The 19,588-nt window shown below is 39.1% G+C and overlaps 1 protein-coding gene across 2 annotated transcripts; it reads right to left on the reverse strand.

Moving 5' to 3' along the window:
• Window positions 1-1,254: 1,254 nt before the first annotated feature.
• LOC115734671 (phosphatidylinositol:ceramide inositolphosphotransferase 1) lies at window positions 1,255-8,010 on the reverse strand. Of its 2 annotated transcripts, XR_007199101.1 has the most exons (13): window positions 7,769-8,010; window positions 7,524-7,613; window positions 6,621-6,707; window positions 6,466-6,534; window positions 6,040-6,120; window positions 5,809-5,880; window positions 5,623-5,683; window positions 5,436-5,538; window positions 4,723-4,818; window positions 4,591-4,637; window positions 4,372-4,496; window positions 4,146-4,277; window positions 1,255-1,496 (listed from the first exon to the last, which is right to left on the reverse strand). XR_007199101.1 is itself a non-coding variant. In XM_030665554.2 (12 exons), the coding sequence occupies exons 1-12, from the start codon at window positions 7,799-7,801 to the stop codon at window positions 4,197-4,199; spliced, it is 945 nt and encodes a 314-aa protein (XP_030521414.1). In that variant the 5' UTR covers window positions 7,802-8,010; the 3' UTR covers window positions 3,939-4,196. The 2 variants fall into 2 exon arrangements, 1 of the variants encoding a protein (XP_030521414.1); XM_030665554.2 differs by lacking the exon at window positions 1,255-1,496 and having other exon boundaries at window positions 3,939-4,277.
• Window positions 8,011-19,588: the final 11,578 nt, after the last annotated feature.

A 19,588-nucleotide genomic window follows, 5' to 3' on the forward strand; every position in this document is an offset into this window, starting at 1 on the left:
TTCATTTCGCCCTCTCCCTCTTGTTCTTGCACCAGCAATCCCTCAAGTCAACGTCGGCAATCCACAAGCTCACAAGCCTCGACTTCAGCTTGACTTGGTATCTCCGGATCATGGGTAGGCTGAATGTATGTGTGGATCGTCTGGATTGCCGTTGATTTGTGAGGAATCGAAATGGGTCTTGGATCATCGGTTTGGGCGTGGATCTTGGAAGATGAGGTTACATGTGCGATCCATTGCTTAAATCGACATCTCTAGGGCTTAGGTAAGTGAAATATGTGAGCTAATCGTCTTGGTTGTCGATAGTCCTTGATGAATTGAAGTGGGACCAAATAGGGGGAAGTCCAGCCTTGAGGATTGAGGAAAGGATTTGTGAGGTTCGGAATTCGAGCGAAGTGAGTTCAGTGGTTACATGGTTACTATCTGATTTGAGGGAGGTTGAAATTATAGTCGAATTGCCTGGCAAGTCATTAGATCGACATGGATAGAAAGCGAGATTATATGAGTTTCAGCCCTAAGGTGGAAAGGAAGGATCATTAGATTCATTTAGTTCCTTCATGTTTTGTTTTTTTTTTTTTTTTTTGTGATCCTTTCGTGCTTGTATTTTGTGTTGCCTTCTGTTGGGTATTCAATCAACTTGTGGTCTGCTATGATTGGCTTGACTGAATGATTGAATGAACTGCCTAGTTGTTCGACTAGATGTTTATTTGTTGAGCCTATAGCTCACTCTCGTTGATGTAACCCTTTTTCAGATAAGCTTCCCGTTTGTGAAGTAATGGACATGGATGGTAGCGTTGGAGCATGCCGATGGAGACAGCGGATAGTACTCTGGAGTAGTTCTAAGATGGATTTGGAAAACCACACATAAAAACAAGAAAGATGTCGACGACAGACAAACAGTACAAAGTTTAAAATCCAGCACCACCTGTTATGTCATGTGCATGGGGATGCTCGTTGCTCTGCGCAAGAATCTTATACAATGGGCAAAAGGACATTCAATCAGTGGCAGGCATAAAGGGTGCATGCGATGTGATCCATCTTTAACAAATAGAAGCTAATCTGTTTCCCCTCTGTCTGGCAAGATCTTTGGCAGTGCTAACAATCAAAGAGTCGAATTTCCGACCGAAAGCATGAGAATTGCATCTGCGAGCATTTTCTCGCTTCGTTAGTCTTTTTTGTGCGTAACAGATATATAGTATTGATAACCACCATACAAGACCAAAGAAGAATATTTGACCCGCATCGAAACAGTGCCAGTGGAAGGAAAAAAAACCAAGACAGCTTTCGCCGGATTGAGAAATGGATATAAGATTGCTGAAAATTCCCAATGTGCATGCCATGGTCTTAAACCATGCATGGTAGAGCACGATGGCCAAAACATAAAAACTTAAGCCGAATTCCACCTTCACTACAATAAAAATCATGTTTACCCATCTTCAAAATAAGAGCCGACCATGCTGCAGTGTCAACTGCACGTCTTAGGGATTGATTTTCATCACCTCCAGGCACTGGAGTTCTTCAAGTCGGCTGTCTCCTTCACGTCTTAGGGAAAGGAAGGATCATTACATTCATCTAGTTCCTTCATGTTTTTTTTTTTTTTGTGTTTTGTGTTTTGTGAACCTTTCGTGTTTGTATTTTGTGTTGCCTTCTATTGGGTATTCAGTCAACTTGTGGTCTGCTATGATTGGCTTAACTGAATGATTGAATGAACCGCCTAGTCGTTCGGCTAGATGTTTATTTGCTGAGCCTATAGCTCACTCTCGTTGATGTAACCCTTTTTCGGATAAGCTTCCCGTTTGTGAAGTAGTGGACATGGATGGTAGCGTTGGAGCACGCCGATGGAGACAACAGATAGTACTCTAGAGTAGTTCTTCCTTTGAAATCCTCCCAGTGTAATTTGTGATTTTGTTTTGATGAGATGGGGATTTAACTAACCGGCGTGTGCGTGTTTGTGCATGCGTGCTCGTGTGTATGTATAAAATCAGAGATTCTTGTATGTGGATTGTGTGATTGTATGATAAGTACAAGTTCGCGAACCCTATGAAAGGCCATACCCTATTAGGCGTGCTTGCCATTTCTTTTTACAAGCACTTGTGTCATGTATAGCTGTTGATTGTTTTTAATTGATCAAGCTTCCATATACGCCCTCTACTATTATTGGTATAATATCAGATTAAAGAAGACCGCGATTAGTAAGGCGACGCCTTGGGATGTCACATCGAGTGAGGCCGAGCCTCTCCTATGGCCGACGATTGATAGAACAAGACAAAACAGAAAAAATAAAATAAAGATAAAAATAAAAAATTATAAAATATATAAAAAAATCAAAAATAAAAAGAAAGAAAGTAAAATAAAATATAAATATAAATGAATTAAAAAAGGAATGTGAAGGAGCAGAGGGAGGAAAGATGAGGAAAAATGTTTTTCTCTTCTAAAAAAAAAAAAATCATTTTCTCCACTTTTGAATGTGTTTTTTTCATAGGTGGAAAATGTTTTCCGTGAACCGAACACCGGAAAATCTGAAAAATGCTTTTCTCAAAGTTGTTTTCAGGGAAACAAACGGAGTTTTAGTGCGACGATTTTGTAAATCAACCTTATTCCAAATGCTTATTTGAAACCCGACTTTGAAATTTAGTTCGATGATCATGTGATGTCATGGCCAATGGGTTTAGGCCCCTAATCAACAAGAATAGCACACGCCAACTTATTTTGCTCTCTCACACTTGTAATGCAATACAACCATTGGTTTATTCAATCCCCTTATCTTCCAGAGACATGGCTGCTGCTGCGCGCCCTCATCTCACTCGCTACACTCATGACAGTCTAACCGCGAACTCTGACTCCTCGAGCACGTGAAAAGATCAGACCATCGTCACGTGGTATATTTTTTTACCTTGAATTGGTCAAAAATGCCAGTCGGAAAAGCCGGTACATCGCAGACAAGAGGTAAAAGAGAGGGACTTTGCTTCACTGAGAAAAAGGAAGAAGCGAGGTTGGACACTGGGACCTTGCCCTCTTCTCGTGCCAATGACTCCTTTCTAACTCATGACCATCGCTCGATTCACCCCCCAGACAAACAAAGCAATCTCTCTCTCTCTCTCTCTCTCTCTCTCTCTCTCTCTCTCTCCATGGATTTTCGTTTAAATTTGTATGTGTATTGTGCAGCTCCAGCGGGGTTAGTGGTGGGGAGGATCTTTGCTCAGCATGCAGTGAGCCGCAGGTGGTGGGGACATTTGCCCACTTTAGCCCCCCCTCCCTCCTTTTCCACAAAGATGGACAAGCGAGCATGGGACCAATGGGGCCGTGTCCTGTCTGCTGCACCACTCAAATAATGCCCACATGGCCACACCCAACATTAGCTGTACCATCCCTGTCTCTTCTTTTGAATATCGGATCATGTCATGAGCTTTTCGTTCGGTCATAGGTAGAGGTCCCTCACAAGACTTTTTGCATATGACAGGAACTAAACCATGACCAAAAAAAGATTCTAAGATGGATTTGGAAAAACCACACATAAAAACAAGAAAGATGTCGACGACAGACAAACAGTACAAAGTTTAAAATCCAGCACCACCTGTTATATCATGTGTATGGGGATGCTCGTTGCCCAGCACAAGAATCTTATAACACAGGCAAAAGGACATTCAATCAGTGGCAGGCATAAAAGGTGCATGCGATGTCATCCATCTTTAACAAATAGAAGCTAATCTGTTTCCCCTCTGTCTGGCAAGATCTTTGGCAGTGCTAACAATTAAAGAGTCGAATTTCTGACCGAAAGCATGAGAATTGCATCTGCAAGCATTTTCTCGCTTCGTTAGTCTTTTATTCGCATAACAGATATATAGTATTGATAACCACCATACAAGACCAAAGAAGAATATTTGACCCACATCGAAACAGTGCCAGCGGAAGGAAAAAAAACCAAGACAGCTTTCGCCGGATTGAGAAATGGATATAAGATTGCTGAAAATTCCCAATGTGCATGCCATGGTCTTAAACCATGCATGGTAGCGCACGATGGCCAAAACATAAAAGCTTAAGCCGAATTCCACCTTCACTACAATAAAAATCATGTTTACCCATCTTCAAAATAAGAGCCAACCATGCTCCAATATCAACTGCACGTCTTAGGGATTGATTTTCATCACCTCCAGGCGCTGGAGTTCTTCAAGTCGGCTCCAGTGGCAGTTTCCTATCATCTACGCGCCGTTCATTGCATTATCAGCAAGGACAGCATTGCCATCTTCCATAATCTTGCCATTGACTTGTGTTCTCGGTCTCTGAACAAAGATCAAGAGGACATGTCAATTCCAGTTAATGCACGATATGTGCAGTCGGGAGTTGGAGGTTATCCTTTTTTTCACTTGAATTTACCCAATCAGCAGGGTCTCCGCCATGCCCATTCAAGAGCTTGTGATTCTCTTCTTTGCTTCTAGCATCTTTATCTTTGGTGCTCACTGGTAGGAACAGTGATGAGCCACCAGTCCGGTCAGGAAGTTCTGCATGAACAAAAGAAGAAATCATTACAATATATCTACTGCCCTGTTGCATTGACAAAAGACACAGATAGATGCAAAGGTTACACAGGCTAACCTGGAAATGTCTTGTCAATGAAGAATACCACCAAATTGACAGTATACCTGCGGATTAAGCACAATAAGAGCTTCAGCAAGAAATGCATCAGCAGTGCTGAAGAGAGATACTGACAATAAGACAGAATTTTACCATGCAACAACGACATCAACTGTGTAATGTTTTCGCGATGCAACAATCAAGAAGCTCTGTACCGCAGCAATCAACCAAGCAAACTGCTTTATAAACCTGCAACAAAAGCAGATATGAATTTGACGTGTAAATACAAGTTCGTAGAACGTTCAAACTCATCAATATGGATTTAGAGGATACTTGACAATTACATGTCCGACTCATAAAAACTAATCCACTAAAAAATTAGCCATGACCAAACATCTTCCACCAAAATATCCAGAGGCCATTTCCCAGTCCCAGTGTTATAGTACCCACTAAAATTGCGAATCCTGAAAATATTCCTCCAATTTTCTGCCCAGTGTGAAAAGAATTCAAAGAGGCTGTGTGGCTGCTGTAAAATCAGATTTATGAGGAAGAAGTAGATGTATAAGAGACTTTCTCCTTGCTCCTTAGAACTCAATTAAGTTCCAAGACCTACATATATATATATATATATATATATATATATATATATATATGTAGATGTATGTATGTAACACATCACTATTATTTTTTAGCTAACATCTCAGAGACCAACTGCATCTGTGCCCTTGGCAATTGTATTTGTAACAATAACACCAGTCAGAAAATTACTGAGGTCACTAAAGTAGTCGCGGGAAAATTAAATGGAAGTGGTTATAGGTTTATGGCAGCTTGCAAAACAAATTCCTTCCAAAATTAAGATGCCTTACCTCTTTGTGCCATATTTCTGGTACGTGAGCACAAAGACCAAGGTAAATATCATGTGAGATGAGAATATCAGATCACCACAACCATATATCACTCCCCGAGGAACTGCATATTTAGCACACGAAAGGAGTAAGAATATTAACAACTTAGGATAATGCCTATGAAAGCCATAAAAATGAAGTCACTCACAGTTGATTAGAAGAACTTCTGCTACACTATGCGGACGAGGTAATCTGGCAAGTTTCGATCCCTGAATAGTATTGCACCAAGAAGTCAACAAAGTGTAGATCAACAAAGTAAATGATTCCTTGGCTCTAAATAACAAACATTTGTGAATAGCTGGAACAAACTTCTATGAAAGATGAGAGACTCTACCTCACGGCAGTGGTAGTTTGGACCTGGAAGCTGTGTAGAGTAAAATGTGATGATCCGAAGAATTTGACAAGCCTGCATTATTTGTCAAAAAATAAAATTTAGGTTTAGCAATAACAATGCAATAAGAGCTAACTGCTTGATCTTTCCCATTTGACATCCCAATCACTCTTACAATCGAAAAAATGCGCACACTAATGTAAATGAGACAATTTAAATGAAAACAGCACTTACAACAAGAAAAGCTAAGACCCTGCACCAGACAAGAACAGTGTAGATTTTTTTGGTCTTCAGAATGAAAGGATGGAAGGTCCACTGCAAAAAATATGGCCCACATTAGTTCATGTCCACCACGAAAGAAAACAAACAAAGACTAGCCTTCTTCAATCTATTTATGCACAAGAACAATTGCAGACCATACTCCTTTCGATTGATAATCAAGATTTGCATTCTATTCACATCTCCTCGGTGATATTAGGCATCACTAGAATTCATATTACTAAAGGCGTAAAGTAACAAACATTCGAGATTCATCCAGTGTGCCATTATGGTTTTGCATCTTCCCCGAGATGCCAACAAATTACTAAGCAGTTCCAATGTTCGGATAAATGGATAAAAAAATGATCAAGCTACTTGAGACTTGAAAAACAAAAAGGTTACCAATACGAAAGATATGAAGACGAAAGTGAATACAGTCTCGCTGATGTAAGCTTTGTCCTGGCCAAGCTCCTGTACACACAAAAACAAACTCTAAGCAAAACATGTGATTCAGAGAATCAAAGGACTATATCATACAAGAGTGATTTTGAACCAACCGGAAGCAGAAGGAATCCAACATCCTGAAGTGTGGGACCAGGCCTATGTAAATAATGTACTCCACGAGCTGCCAGACCATGTATGTACTGCAGAAGACAAATAATAAATCAAAAATAAGGTAAGAAAAAAAATCGAGCCTCGTTGAAATTTGAAAATAAAAAATCAAAGTGAAAATCCGTGTAGAGAGCTTTAGTCAATGAAATTTAATGGCCAACAAATTGAGAGTAAAGAAACGCCGTTGAGTTCTTAATTTCACCTAAAACAGAGAATTAAAGTAACCTCATTAAGCAATGCTAGAAAGAAACAATAGTCTGTCAATCTTGATATATTACTATGGCATTATGCAACTAAGTGGAAACATGTCCATGATAAGAACTCTGAGACCCAACACCAAATTCTAATCCAGCAAAACCAAAAAGAAACACAAATCCCAGCAACTGAATCTTCAGATACATGTAGACCAAGTCCTTTTCATTGAAGAAGGCCACTAATGCAAGCAGATGACTCTCCCTTAAGTGAAAAGCATGGACTACAGGAGTTCCCTTGAAGTAACAGAAAGCAATTGTAACACATTACCAAATCCTATGCTTCTCTCGCTCATTCATTACCTTTCGGAAAAGGCCGGTGGACAATTCCCGGCAACATCAATGTTCAAATGCGAGGAATTGGTGCCGGTATGCCGAACAGAGTACTGGCCAAATTTGAACGAAAAGGGTGACCCCAAAAGCATACCTTTTTAACACCCCACCCCAACATTCTTCAAAACTTTGACAAATTTAACTTGGGACATTCGACAATCAGATTTGGGAAAAGGAACACGAAAACGCAATCTAAGTATTAAAAAAAGATAGTCTGCATCATCAGATTCGGTAAAGAGTTGAGCAATTACAAGCGATTAGAACCTGAAAAATGAGACCGGCAAGAATGTATCTCCAGTTCTCTGCGAGGAGGTTGATCTCTGTGGTTATCTCCGCGGAAATTCTCTTCCATAGCTTCTCGAACGCAATGGTCAAAAGCGCAGAGACACACACAAAAAAAAAAAAAAAATCACATCAATCCAGAGTTCAAACATCCATGAACATCGCAAACCAACATGCACGAAGACATCAGACAAAAATGTAAGAGAGAGAGAGAAAGAGAGAGAGACCTTCGAAGCCTCGCGACCAATGTAAATCGTCATCTTCTTCCCCTTCTTCCTCTCGTCGTCGTTGTCGTGGTCGAGTAACTAACTACAAGTTCCATATTGCCCTCACAACCATGTTTCCGAGGTCCACCACACCACACATCACCGCGACCTCAATTTTCAAGCACCCATCCGGAACTCCGACCGCTCTCCCCCGAGGGGAAAAAAGAAAAAGAAAAAACCCACCCGAAAGAAAGAAAACGAGACCCGAAGCGTATCTAAAGATCCCGGGTAGGGTGCGGTGGCTCGAACTCCGACACGAACCGCGAATGGGAGCACGATCTGTGGGGGGGGAGAGATCAGGATCTGGTGGCGGGCCGGGGCGGGGCGGGGCGAGGAGGAGCGAGCGAGAGGATGACGAATTGTCCAAGGAGGAGGAAAGGAGAATGGCGACGACGACTATGGCAGAACCGAGAAACGCGTGGCTTGGATGACGAATCGAGAGCAGAGAGAGAGAGAAGGAGGGCTCGGCTGCGATTTCAATGTGCTTTCTCGGCCCTGTTTTTGTTTTTTTGTTTGTCTGCTGAAACGCGAGTTTTACACGGAGAGACAGTTGAAGGAGGAACGGGGCAGAGGAGCAGGGCTTCTTTATATAACATCAATCACCCCACTCGCCCCCAACCCCAAAAAAAAAAAAAAAATAATAATATATAAAACGAAAAATGAAAAAAAAAAGAAAATGGCGAGAAAGTTCGCCGCTAGTGACCTCCTCTTGCAAGTTGTAAGTACTCGATCCTTGAAGCATCTTCGTGATTACTTGAGTTTTTACGACCCCGCCCTCGACAATGTTTCTATTTTCCTATTTCGAAGAACGGATTTGGAACATAAATTCGCCCGATAACGCAATTTCATTTTTATTTTATTTTATTTTGGGGCGAATTCTTTGTCTAGAATTAGATTTTGAACAAAAATTGGAAGTAGAAATTGCCTACTTTTTTTATTTATTTATGAAACAAAAATAACTCTTCTCATTGCTCACTCTCTCTCTCTCAAGTTACTGTCGCCCGTCGCGATCCATTGGCCTCCTCTCTTGCGTCGTTGCCGCCGGTCACCGTTCTTTGATATCCGCTCGCTAGTCGCCCTCCGCTAGCCGCTAGTCTCCATTCGTCGGCCTTCGAGCGCCATTGGCTGTTCACTCAACCATAGAAATTTTATGTTGATGTTAAACGAATTTCTATTTCGGGGAATAGAAATTTTATTTCATTGCTCACAAACTCGTCCATAGAATAGAAATAGAGCACGGTATGAGAATGGTTGTCATTCGCGTCCCAAGCCTTTTAAAAGGCAAAAAGTTAAATTTTGCTTTTCTTCCCCGATTTTAAATTGTTATCTAAACAACAGAAAATATGTGAATTTACATATAATCCGGGTTGAGGAAGTCGAAATGCTTTCGTCACAAAGTTAAATTAAACGAAAAGTTTATGAAGACACGCCCTTAATTAAGCATCTTTTACTTGAGTTTTCGCCCCCCTAAAAAAAAAAACCCTCAATTTTGGTTGTAATCACAACAACCGGATGCGCACTTTGTGCTTGTTTGAGGTTCATTAGTTATACACCGTTTTCTTGAATGATGTTTCTATTTCGATTTTCGAAATGTGGTCACTTGCATTAGTATCGTTTTTTATCTTACTTCGGTGTCACGGGACAATTATGCGTGACGGCCTGTAGGGATTTTATTGAGGATTAGTCAAGTACGCCGAGTCTCGAAAATGTCGTGCATTATAAGGATTTCGTGGAAATTATATTAGGGATACCAAGATCCCGAAATTGAATGGATTGACAAAAGATGTGGCATATTTTCTATTGGTTATTTAAAATGACCTATGGAATTAAATTACTACTCGACATTTGTCACATCATTTTCGTGTAGTATATGAAACGGAGCATCTCCAGCATTACTCATTTTTGTTAACAAGTATCTCGAGCACACTTATTAAGGCAATTAAGCGAGGAAACTTTTGTAGTTTCCAATGCACGTGATTGACATCGTGTTACGGACAACCAGCGCATTTGAAATTATTTATTTTTCTAATCAAGTATACTTAACAAGCGTCACAACTTGTTAACATTACCCTTATAGGTTACAATCATGTCAGGAATCGCTCGGAAAATACATTAAGCACTTCACGGTATTGCTTTTTGCTTATCTTCCACAGCATTAACCAATCATGAGACAAGAAAAGTTAATCGATTTGTTTGGTTCTATGAATTTCCAGATAATTGGGTCTCTACATCGGTTTATGAAAAACGTCGAGTAATTATTTAATTCCATAAGATAACTGCTCGGTTATCAGTGCTATGAAAGTATGAACATTTCTATTTTACCGAGTTTTAATCAGTGCATTCGAGACACTTATTAACAAAGACAATCATGACAAAAATACGTGGATCGTTTATATCATAATGTATAGCTTTCTTCTTCTTCTTTTTTTTTTTTTTTAATTTGCGGAGCGAGGGGAAAGCATATATTCCCTAGGTGGAAAGTACTACGATTTGTCGGGAGGGCGACATCTATCACTGCTATTATTTTTATTTTAACTTCTGTTTTCTCGAGACCTAGCATAATCGGAAGAGCAAATAGTCCGACCGGACACGTGTCGGCAGCACAACGAGAATTCAGGTCGAACGAAACTCATCCTCCTCCCCAATCATTCCTCAGATTCAAAGCCTTGTCTTCTTCGGTGAGCAGCTACGAAGTTGGGTTTATCACTTCATCGTAATCGCCGCCGTCTTATTTAAGGATAATGCCTTTTTTTTTTCCGAAAACTGATTTGTTTTTCTTGTCTATTTGATTTAGAAAAAAAAATTGATAAAGTTCGAACATTTTTTTTAACAGGTCCACGTGGCGGCGTTCAAGCACCAAAAGATTACGGAAGTTGATCATATGCCATCGGACATGGTAACTATCGCCCCGACGTGGATATTAAGGCTATATATGGTAACGTTTCTGTTTTTGGAAATATATTTAGAACATAAACATTATTTTGTATTTCTATTCCAGATCGTGATTTTCGAGAACGTAAACGCGTTTATCCCGCAATTTTCAGGCAAAGTTCTTACGACCTCGTTACTGGAGAAATCAAAATTGGACAAAGCCGGAAAGTTACTAAATAATTAAAACATCGCCTGTTTTTAGATTATGTTAAATACCCGCTTTTGTAGATTTTCAGAAAATTCGAAGTAGCCGATATTTGGAAAAAAAAAGTCAGATATCACATGTTGAAAATGAAATTATTAAAATTAAAATGTTGTAATCATATTATATTGGTATCAATGTAATCCAAAACCCTACAATTGAATCAATTCAGTTTTGAATATTTTTGCATTGATGTCAATTGAGTTCATCCCACTAATTTTGACAATAAATTGTTGACATGGAGGACGATCGTCCTACGTGACACGATAAGGGCTGAAGTAGACATTTCAAATAACATTTTGAAAATTTTTCCTTTTCTATGCTTTACTACTTCTTCTTTTCCTGAGGGCCAGGATGCCCTTACTTATGGTCGCCCTCGTGGGCCCTCAGCAAAAGAATAGAAAATGAAAAACAATAAAAAAATTCTAAAATTTTATTCTTTAAATTTTGATATAAAAAAGAAGAAAAACTCAAATTAAGGGTCACGAATTGCTTTCATTTTCTCAAATAAGAGATTGAAATGGATCTTGTTTTAAATAAAGGCTTGAAGTGAATATTGTTTTGAATAAAAGCATGAAGTGGCCATATCGGTCTCAAAAAAGGATCTCTCACCAATTGATTAGGGGCATTTTTGTCATTAACTTTTTTTAAATTTTTATTTCTTGCTTTGTTTATTGCACTTTTAGTTTTCTAAAACTAAAAAAAAAAAAACACATCGTCTCCCCGCTGTGTTTCCTCTCTCTTTTTTTCGTTTGTTTGTATTTGAATTTTTAGTTTTTTATTTTTTAATTTAATTTAACTAAAAATTGAATTTTGACAAAAATGCTCCCGATCGCCCAACCGGAGAGGCGATGCCCTTATTTAAAATAGGGGTTATCGGTTCCCGGTCTGGTTCCTAGGCGGTTCCATTGGATCGAACACATGCAAAAAAAAAAAAATGCACCATTCTCGGACAGTCCTAGTCCAGCAAATATAGAAGTTGGACATAAAAAAATTTTGAGTTCATTTCCTGAAACGGATTTTTCAAAGCAAAGTCGAGAACTTTTTGCAAGATTATTTCCAAAATGCACATGGGATTCAAGCAGAAACAATCTCCCTTCGGGTCAAAAACGGCCCGGGAACCAGCTAAGGCAAGATCAAGATGGGGATTTCGTTTGGGGACTAAAAAGGCAAGATCGAGAAAACTCCATGCGCATGGAGTTTTCTTTATCAAAAAAAAAAAAAAATTCGATCGATCCTATCCCGACGAACCCTAGAATAAGGAACTTGACCGCTCCCTCTAGAACCAGGAACCGGCCCACGGATCCCGGTCCGGTCTAGGCGATCCGATTTGCTCACCCCTAATTTGAAATAGACATAATCACTTCATGCCATTATTTGAAACGTGGAGAGTGCTTCAGGTACTTATTTGAAACAATGACCACTTCGGACCCTTGATTTGAATTTTTCCTTAAAAAAAAGTTTACATCGTTGATGGTCGTGCCAGTCCACTTTAGTAATTTTCGATCAAAATTGATCGGATGAACTGAATTGATATAAATATTAAAAAATAAGACTGAATTGGTCCAATTAAAAGGGTGAGAACTGAATTAGTACCGTCCAATTTTTATTTTTTACTTTCCCCGAGATTTTATGTATGATTTCCTTCTGATTCCTCCCACGAAAAGAAAAAGAGCTCGTTTATGGGATCGGGGTTCCGGCGCATGGGAGTGGGACCATCCAACTTGGAGCGGTTGAAGAAATTTGAAGGGAAAATGTAACCGCGAAATGACGAAAATGCCCTCGACATTCCCCCTCCCGCTCGAAAGGCGATTGAAAATCGTGACTCTCTGGGACGGGGGGGTAGAGTTACAGGGACCGAGTCACGGGGGCGGCTCGGATAACGAGGCTAACTGACTCCCTCGTCTGACTTTTCAATTTTTTGAAAAAGTTTTTTTGCTTTCAAATTTTCTTTTTAAAAAAAAAAAAAAATCAAATGAAGGCCAGAAAATTTAAAAAAAAAACAATAAAAAAAAAAGATTTGCGTAGTGGGCTCCATCTCCTGAGGGAAAAAATCATTTTTCCAGATTGATTCGTACTATCGTCAAGGGATCTTCGTTCCGACTAACGACCCTGTCATTAGGATTCTCTGGCATTAAGTAATAAATAATGGATCTTCTTCATATATTCCGCGAAATAATAATAATAATTTACAAGCTATTTTTCAAAAAAAAAATCACTTATATTACTTATAAAAATAAATAAATATTATTTTTATCTTCCATAAAAATATTTATAGATAAGTTCTTATCGACAGTGAAAAAAAATTTCTTTGGCCAATTATTTCGAACAATTTAAGCATTGTTTTCAAGTAAATATTTTGTAAATTATTTATTTTTCGCAAGACGGATGGAGTCTTAACCTTAAAAATAATTGGTGCGGCTCTCGATATTCTCAAGTTTGAAATTTTTATGGGGTTTCATCTTAGTTGTCCCAATGATGATCCTAAATCGTGCTACCTAATGAGCGTGGTCGTTGCTTTTAGACAATAAGAGAGAAAAAGCGCAAAGCGCCTTCTTTTTCTTTCTTTCCCTTGCTCTATTCGAATGACGATTTGCGGGCTATAACACAAATCGCCGACGTGATGACACGGTACGATAAATTTGATGTGTATTCGAAATGGGAAGAGCTACGTAAAAAGTGTCTTCGAGACGCTGATTGATGAGTCTCACTGATCATACGATGAAAATTTCGATCGATTCAATTACTCTCGAGAATGCGTGTGTTGCTTTTCGTTTCAAAAATATTCAAAAAATCCGCACATGCGTTCTCGCCATTTTTTTCAATTAGCTTCGTCACCGCTCCGAAAACATCTGTTAACAACATCCAGATGTTAAGTTCAGACCGCAATTGTAATTTCCAATCACCACTCCCACCAAAGATCTCGTGCTCTAGGAAAGAATCTAGAAGGAGGAATTCCATGAGAGAAAAATATATTTTACGAAGTGTTTTGGTGCATGGAAGTACCAAAGCCTGACAATAGCATGGCAAGTAATACGACAGCGTCTTAACCCAAGTAAATAACAAGGGAGGCATTCATGAGGATTTGATTAGGATGGCAAGTGAGGGTGATCATCTTGCCGTGAGAAAAACCCCGTTGTAGTGGGATCAGCAAATTGGCTTCAAGTCATGAGAACACGGGCCAACGGTAAGTGATCATGCATCACAAAGGACGCGACGTCAAAATTGCGACAAGAGGTTTAGTGGTAGAGGATGCTAGGCCTTTCTTAATGAGCAATTTTATTTTATTTTTTAGCCTTACCGAGTCAAAATTCTCTAAAACATCCCTACCGATAGGGCTGAGTCGGATTCCTACCACTAACCCGAGGTCATCCCTAAATAGGTCGTGCGCATGCGCCGTTGCCCGCGATAAACATCCGGCCTTAGCCCTATCTGTCAAGCCACAAATGTGGCACACCCCACGAACACCATAACTAGAATCGGGAAAATAATACAACAGAGGAAAGGAGATTGGCACGCCTGGTTTAGAATCCATCGAACTTTGATGTGGAACGACGATTCGAAACTCGGGTGCTTCTCATTTGTTCCCCTCGTCGGAACACCGGCTAATGAGAGTGGCGCTCACAGAATGATACGTTCTTCCTTATGTGAGACAATTTGTGTGTTAGAGGATTGGAGGAGGGACTTGATCCCTATTTATAGAGTTTTTGATTGCAAGCCCTCTTATCACGGGTCGGGTCCAACTCATCCCACACTAGCCAGTCCCATATTGAACTAATTAATAATTTATATATCTAACCTTAATAGACCAACTCCGTTAAATGATAAATATAATTTTCAATTATTATAAACCCACATTGGGAAAACTCTTATATTTTCCAACTTGGGCTGAAACTGTATTGTGTGTGCACACATTTATGTTGGTTTAAAAATATTCTTAACAATCAATCCGATCCCATAAATTTTTAAACACCGAACTATTACGCAACTACATCAATAGATACATAGCCATCCATGGTCACGAATGTCTTTAACTCTACCGATATGGATTCAACTTGGTAGCGTGGCAAATGGATAATACCTCACAAAATAGTGATCCTTTATGTGTCATCTCATTTGTCAATCATATTCTCTCTCTCTTTATATGTCATGAAACCTAATGTGCCACTAGAGAATCTCTTTTATGGTTCCAACGAACCTACGTATGTCTTATTCTTATAGTTCACTTCACTTTATGTGTAACAAGACATATTCTCAAGGCTAATAACTAAATACCCCTAACCTTTACTCAAGGTTTACACAATGCCTTGAAATTTTCTCCGGATATGTGTATTCAACTAGATAACAATATATTCAAAAATACTTTATTAAATGCAAAAAAGTTCTTTTTTTGGTCCAATAATGCAAAAGAGTTTTTTTTTTTTTTTGTGTCTAGTAATACAAAAGAGTTGATACATATCAAAATGTTACGAATGTAACAAACATATATGTACTCTTTATTGGAGCAAAACCAAAACAGCTCCCACTGAATAAGAACATGAATGATGCTTCTAAGCCCATGTTAACGACATACCGTTCAAATACACAAAAGTGGACATTTTTAGTTAGCGGGTCAACAACCATATCATCTGTGAAAATATGCTCTACTGAAATGTTACCATTCTCAACTGTTTCTTTTATGGTCAAAAACTTGACCACCATATGTTTATACCCCTATACACCTCTATTGTTGTTAATAAATAACATTGTATATTTATTGTCACAATACAATTATATGGGTCTTTTCACATAATCAAATATGGCCAACCCCCTAATGAGATTTTGGAGCCATATAGCCCGAGTAGAAGCCAAAACGCGTGCTATAAACTCCGCTTACATGGTAGAAGATGATATAAATTTATGTTTCTCGCTTTTCCATGATACACCACCTCTTGTTAACATGAAAATGTATCATGTTGTCGACATCAAGTCATCTTGACAGTCAGCAAAGACTGCATCCGAATCCCCTAACAGCTGCAGGTCCCGAACATTTATGCAAATCATCATATAGTCATTTGTCTTCTTTAAGTATCCCAAAACCTTCTTGGTAGCAACCTAGTGATCATATCCCAAATTTAATTTATATCTGCTTAGAAGTCTTGTTGCAAAAATAAAGTTTAGTCTAGTGCAAACTTAAGCATACACGATACATCAAATTGCACTAGCATAAGGTACACCCTTCATTTAGGCTTTCTCAATATCTAAATGAGGATATTTCGACAAATTCAGTTTATCACCTTTAATGACAAGAGCAATTCATGGCTTGCAATCCTACATATCGAATCTGTCCAAAATACAATTAACATATGCCTTCTGAGACAAACCCAATACACGGCTCGAACGATCCCTATGGATCTCAATGCCTATGACAAAAGATGCATCATCAAGGTTCTTCGTGTCAAATGCTTTGAAGACAACCTCTTCATCTCATGCAATAATCCAATATAACTATTTGCAAGTAAGATATCATTTACATAAAACATCGATCCATTTTATTTCAACATAACCAAATGAAGTAACATTCTTGTGAAACTTTAAGTACCACTGTCTAGAAGCTTGCTTTGATACAAAATGTTAGGCCACGAATGTGGCACACCCCGGGAACACCATAACCTGAATCAGAAACACAATACAATAAATGAAAGGAGATTGGCACACCCATTTTGGAATCCATCGAACATGATACGGAACAACGACGATTTGAAACTCAAGTGTTTACCCTCTATTCCCTCGCCGAAACACCGGCCAACCGGAGTGTTGCTCACGAATCGATAAGTTCTTCCTTATGTGAGACGATTTGTGTGTTAGAGGGTTAGAGGATAGACTTGATCCATGTTTATAAAGTTTTCGGCCGCATGCCCTCTCATTACAGGCCGGACCCAACTCGGCTCATACCAGCAAGCCTCATATTAAACTAATTAAGAATTTATATATATACCTAACCTTAATAGACCAACCCCATGTAAATCCATGTTAGGAAACTCTTACACTATCAGTAAGTTCAAGAAATTACAAGAGACTCAACATAAATTTCGGATGTCCTTTATTGTCATATTCGTGCATGGACAACGGCTACTTAAGTGAATGATCACAAAATTACGGCGACAAAACTTACTTTGTCCGATACTTTTAGAGAAGGGCCCGTGGAAATCATTTACTATTGAGAAAAAAAAGCACATCTTAAGTCGCAACTTGTCATGCTCGTGACAGTTTTCACATGGGGGCACCGTCGTGCGATGAATTAGTTCACCTTTAGCACCCCACCTTTCTTTCCGCTGGATTGGCTCCTGAAAATCCACGTGCTTTCCCATCGATTTCGTATCCACGCCTCTTTCCTCACCAACTGCCGATGAGGACACGTTCAATAATCTCCCATTCGACTTTCATACGATTGGTCGTGTTTTCTATTTACTAATCTCCTCGAATTTAATAAATCTAGGTGAGGAGTAAAGCAGGCGTAGCCAATTTGTCAACAGGGTCATGAAGAATTGGGTTGTTTGATCATGTGCCCTTCTAGACGATGGTGACATTTGTCAATTTGGCCATCGACCCTTCGTCACTCTTGTCTTTTATCCTTTTCTATTTGGGAAAATGACACGATGGGCCGGTGGTCTTTGATCCAATGTGTAATATCGTCCATGAATTTTTTATTTTGTTCAATGCAGCTCCTAAATTATTAGTAGTTGTTCAACCCAAGCTATAAGAAATGTTTGATACCGTCTTTCCATTCATCCGAGTTAACGAAATCTCCGGATGTGACTTTCAATCCGCTAAGTTTTGAACGGTGGACTGCAAAATAGTTACATGTGGATTAATTACTCAAATTGGGATATAATAATCTACATGGACAACGCCTCAATTTTCCTTTTCCTTCATTTTACATTTTTTTCAAAGTAGATGGATAGAAAGATGTACATGCCGATCCATCGTTCTTAATTCAACTCAACATAGAATAATCCACGCCAACACATAACATCCAATTTGTCGTATCAAACAATTATCAATATCTCGGGGACCGTATTGAATAAATTGAAAGTTTAGGGACAACGTTGCGCATGAGATCCAAAAATCGTAGACCCATTTATGTCATCGCCATTCTCTATTTCGGGGGTTCAATTACCCTTTTATCATTAACTCTTGCATGACCCACGTATCGAGTCTCTGCCATATTTTGCTAATCAAATAGAGAAAGGGGGTCCATTCATGCACCAAGTCAAGATTTCTTCTTGTGGAAGGATTATGTACTAATGCTAAAGTTTCTATTTATAAATAATGCATACCTATGGGTGCTATTTACGATTCACATCGCTTCTAGTGCAATTTGTGTTCATCACTTACTACCAAAGGGGAGTTTTCCACCGTGATTTCACCTAAGTCGAGAGAGGCTGTTGACTTATTGACCCAGAGAGAGAAAGAACTTGCACCAGACAAGCGATCCGTACCTTCACCATGTTTTGTCCTGAAAGCCAAGCATCGAGACAACCATGCCCAGGTACCACTAACCTCAGAAAACGAAATACTTTCTACCATCACCCAAAAATAAATTAAAAACCACAAAGGGGGAAGAGGTAAAAAAAAATCATAATTGTAATAATAATGAGAAACTAAGAGCGAGGGGCAATTACGTCAATCCACATGAGGGGTCCAGAGAGAAAGTCTATAAACTACTTTATATGAATTTTTTTTTTTTGGGTCGAAACTTTCTATGAATTATAGGTTGTAAAATTACGGGATATTTCCTGAGATAAAGAGAAGAAAAATATTTTCTTTCAATTTGAGGGGTGCAGGTAGGGCAAGAAGACTTCATATCATTTTTGGATAGCTATTACCGGGCATGTTCATATAATAGCGATTTGCGCTTGAAGTGAATCATCGGAGTTTCAGCTACTACTTTGTCGGTCCGTGCTTCGCACAATGCTTGTTAACTAACTTATTGATAGCGTACTCTCGTTAACGGGCACTGTGCAAGGGGGCAATTACGTCCATCGACATGAGGGGTCCAGATTTTTAGGTGATTGTGTTAAGTGAGGTTGAAAAAGAAAAAGGGAAATTGCATTGGATGGTGACGTGGAGAACATGATGAGATTTGGCCAAATGGAGAGGGAGCATCCCAGATTGGACTTTTCCTTTGAATATTATTATTTTTTTAAATGAATGAATGAATGGAAGGTGGAGTCAATGGTCAAAGTCGCTTTTGCCGACGAGGCGATAGGGATTGGGTCAAGCGCCGCTTGTTGGGGGAGGGGGCCACCGCCAGTTTCCGACATCGTCGGGGAGTCCCACGTTCTTCTGTACTTCTCCGGTCAACGAGACGGTCCTCTCTTCGTTCCTTTCCTTTCCTTTTGATTTCGTTGTCAAATGGAGGGAGAAAAAAAAAAAACCATACGTTAATTCAATAAATCGTAATTAATTTCAAATTTATAAAAGGAGAAAATAAAGAAGTGTTTGAAAACCAACACGCCAGTTTCCAACTTAAAGTAAGAGGTGGCGAGTTTTAAAAATCACATGATGTGTATGTGGGGGTGCTTTTGTTTTGAATTTTGAACTTTCAAAAGAATCGCATTAGGAGAAAGACGTCACCTCACAAGTTTTTTGAATTGGTCATGATC

Source organism: Rhodamnia argentea, chromosome 7, assembly GCF_020921035.1.
Source record: "Rhodamnia argentea isolate NSW1041297 chromosome 7, ASM2092103v1, whole genome shotgun sequence".
Classification (NCBI taxonomy): Eukaryota; Viridiplantae; Streptophyta; class Magnoliopsida; order Myrtales; family Myrtaceae; genus Rhodamnia; species Rhodamnia argentea.

Bases quoted from the DNA above. Each gene is read 5' to 3' on its own strand.
- LOC115734671 (XM_030665554.2), bottom strand. From the start codon at position 7,801: ATGACGATTTACATTGGTCGCGAGGCTTCGAAG. The intron at 7,614-7,768 runs GTCTCTCTCTCT...GCGTTCGAGAAG, and splicing joins TTGGTCGCGAGGCTTCGAAG to CTATGGAAGAGAATTTCCGC. The intron at 5,881-6,039 runs GTAAGTGCTGTT...CAAATAATGCAG, and splicing joins GGGTCTTAGCTTTTCTTGTT to GCTTGTCAAATTCTTCGGAT.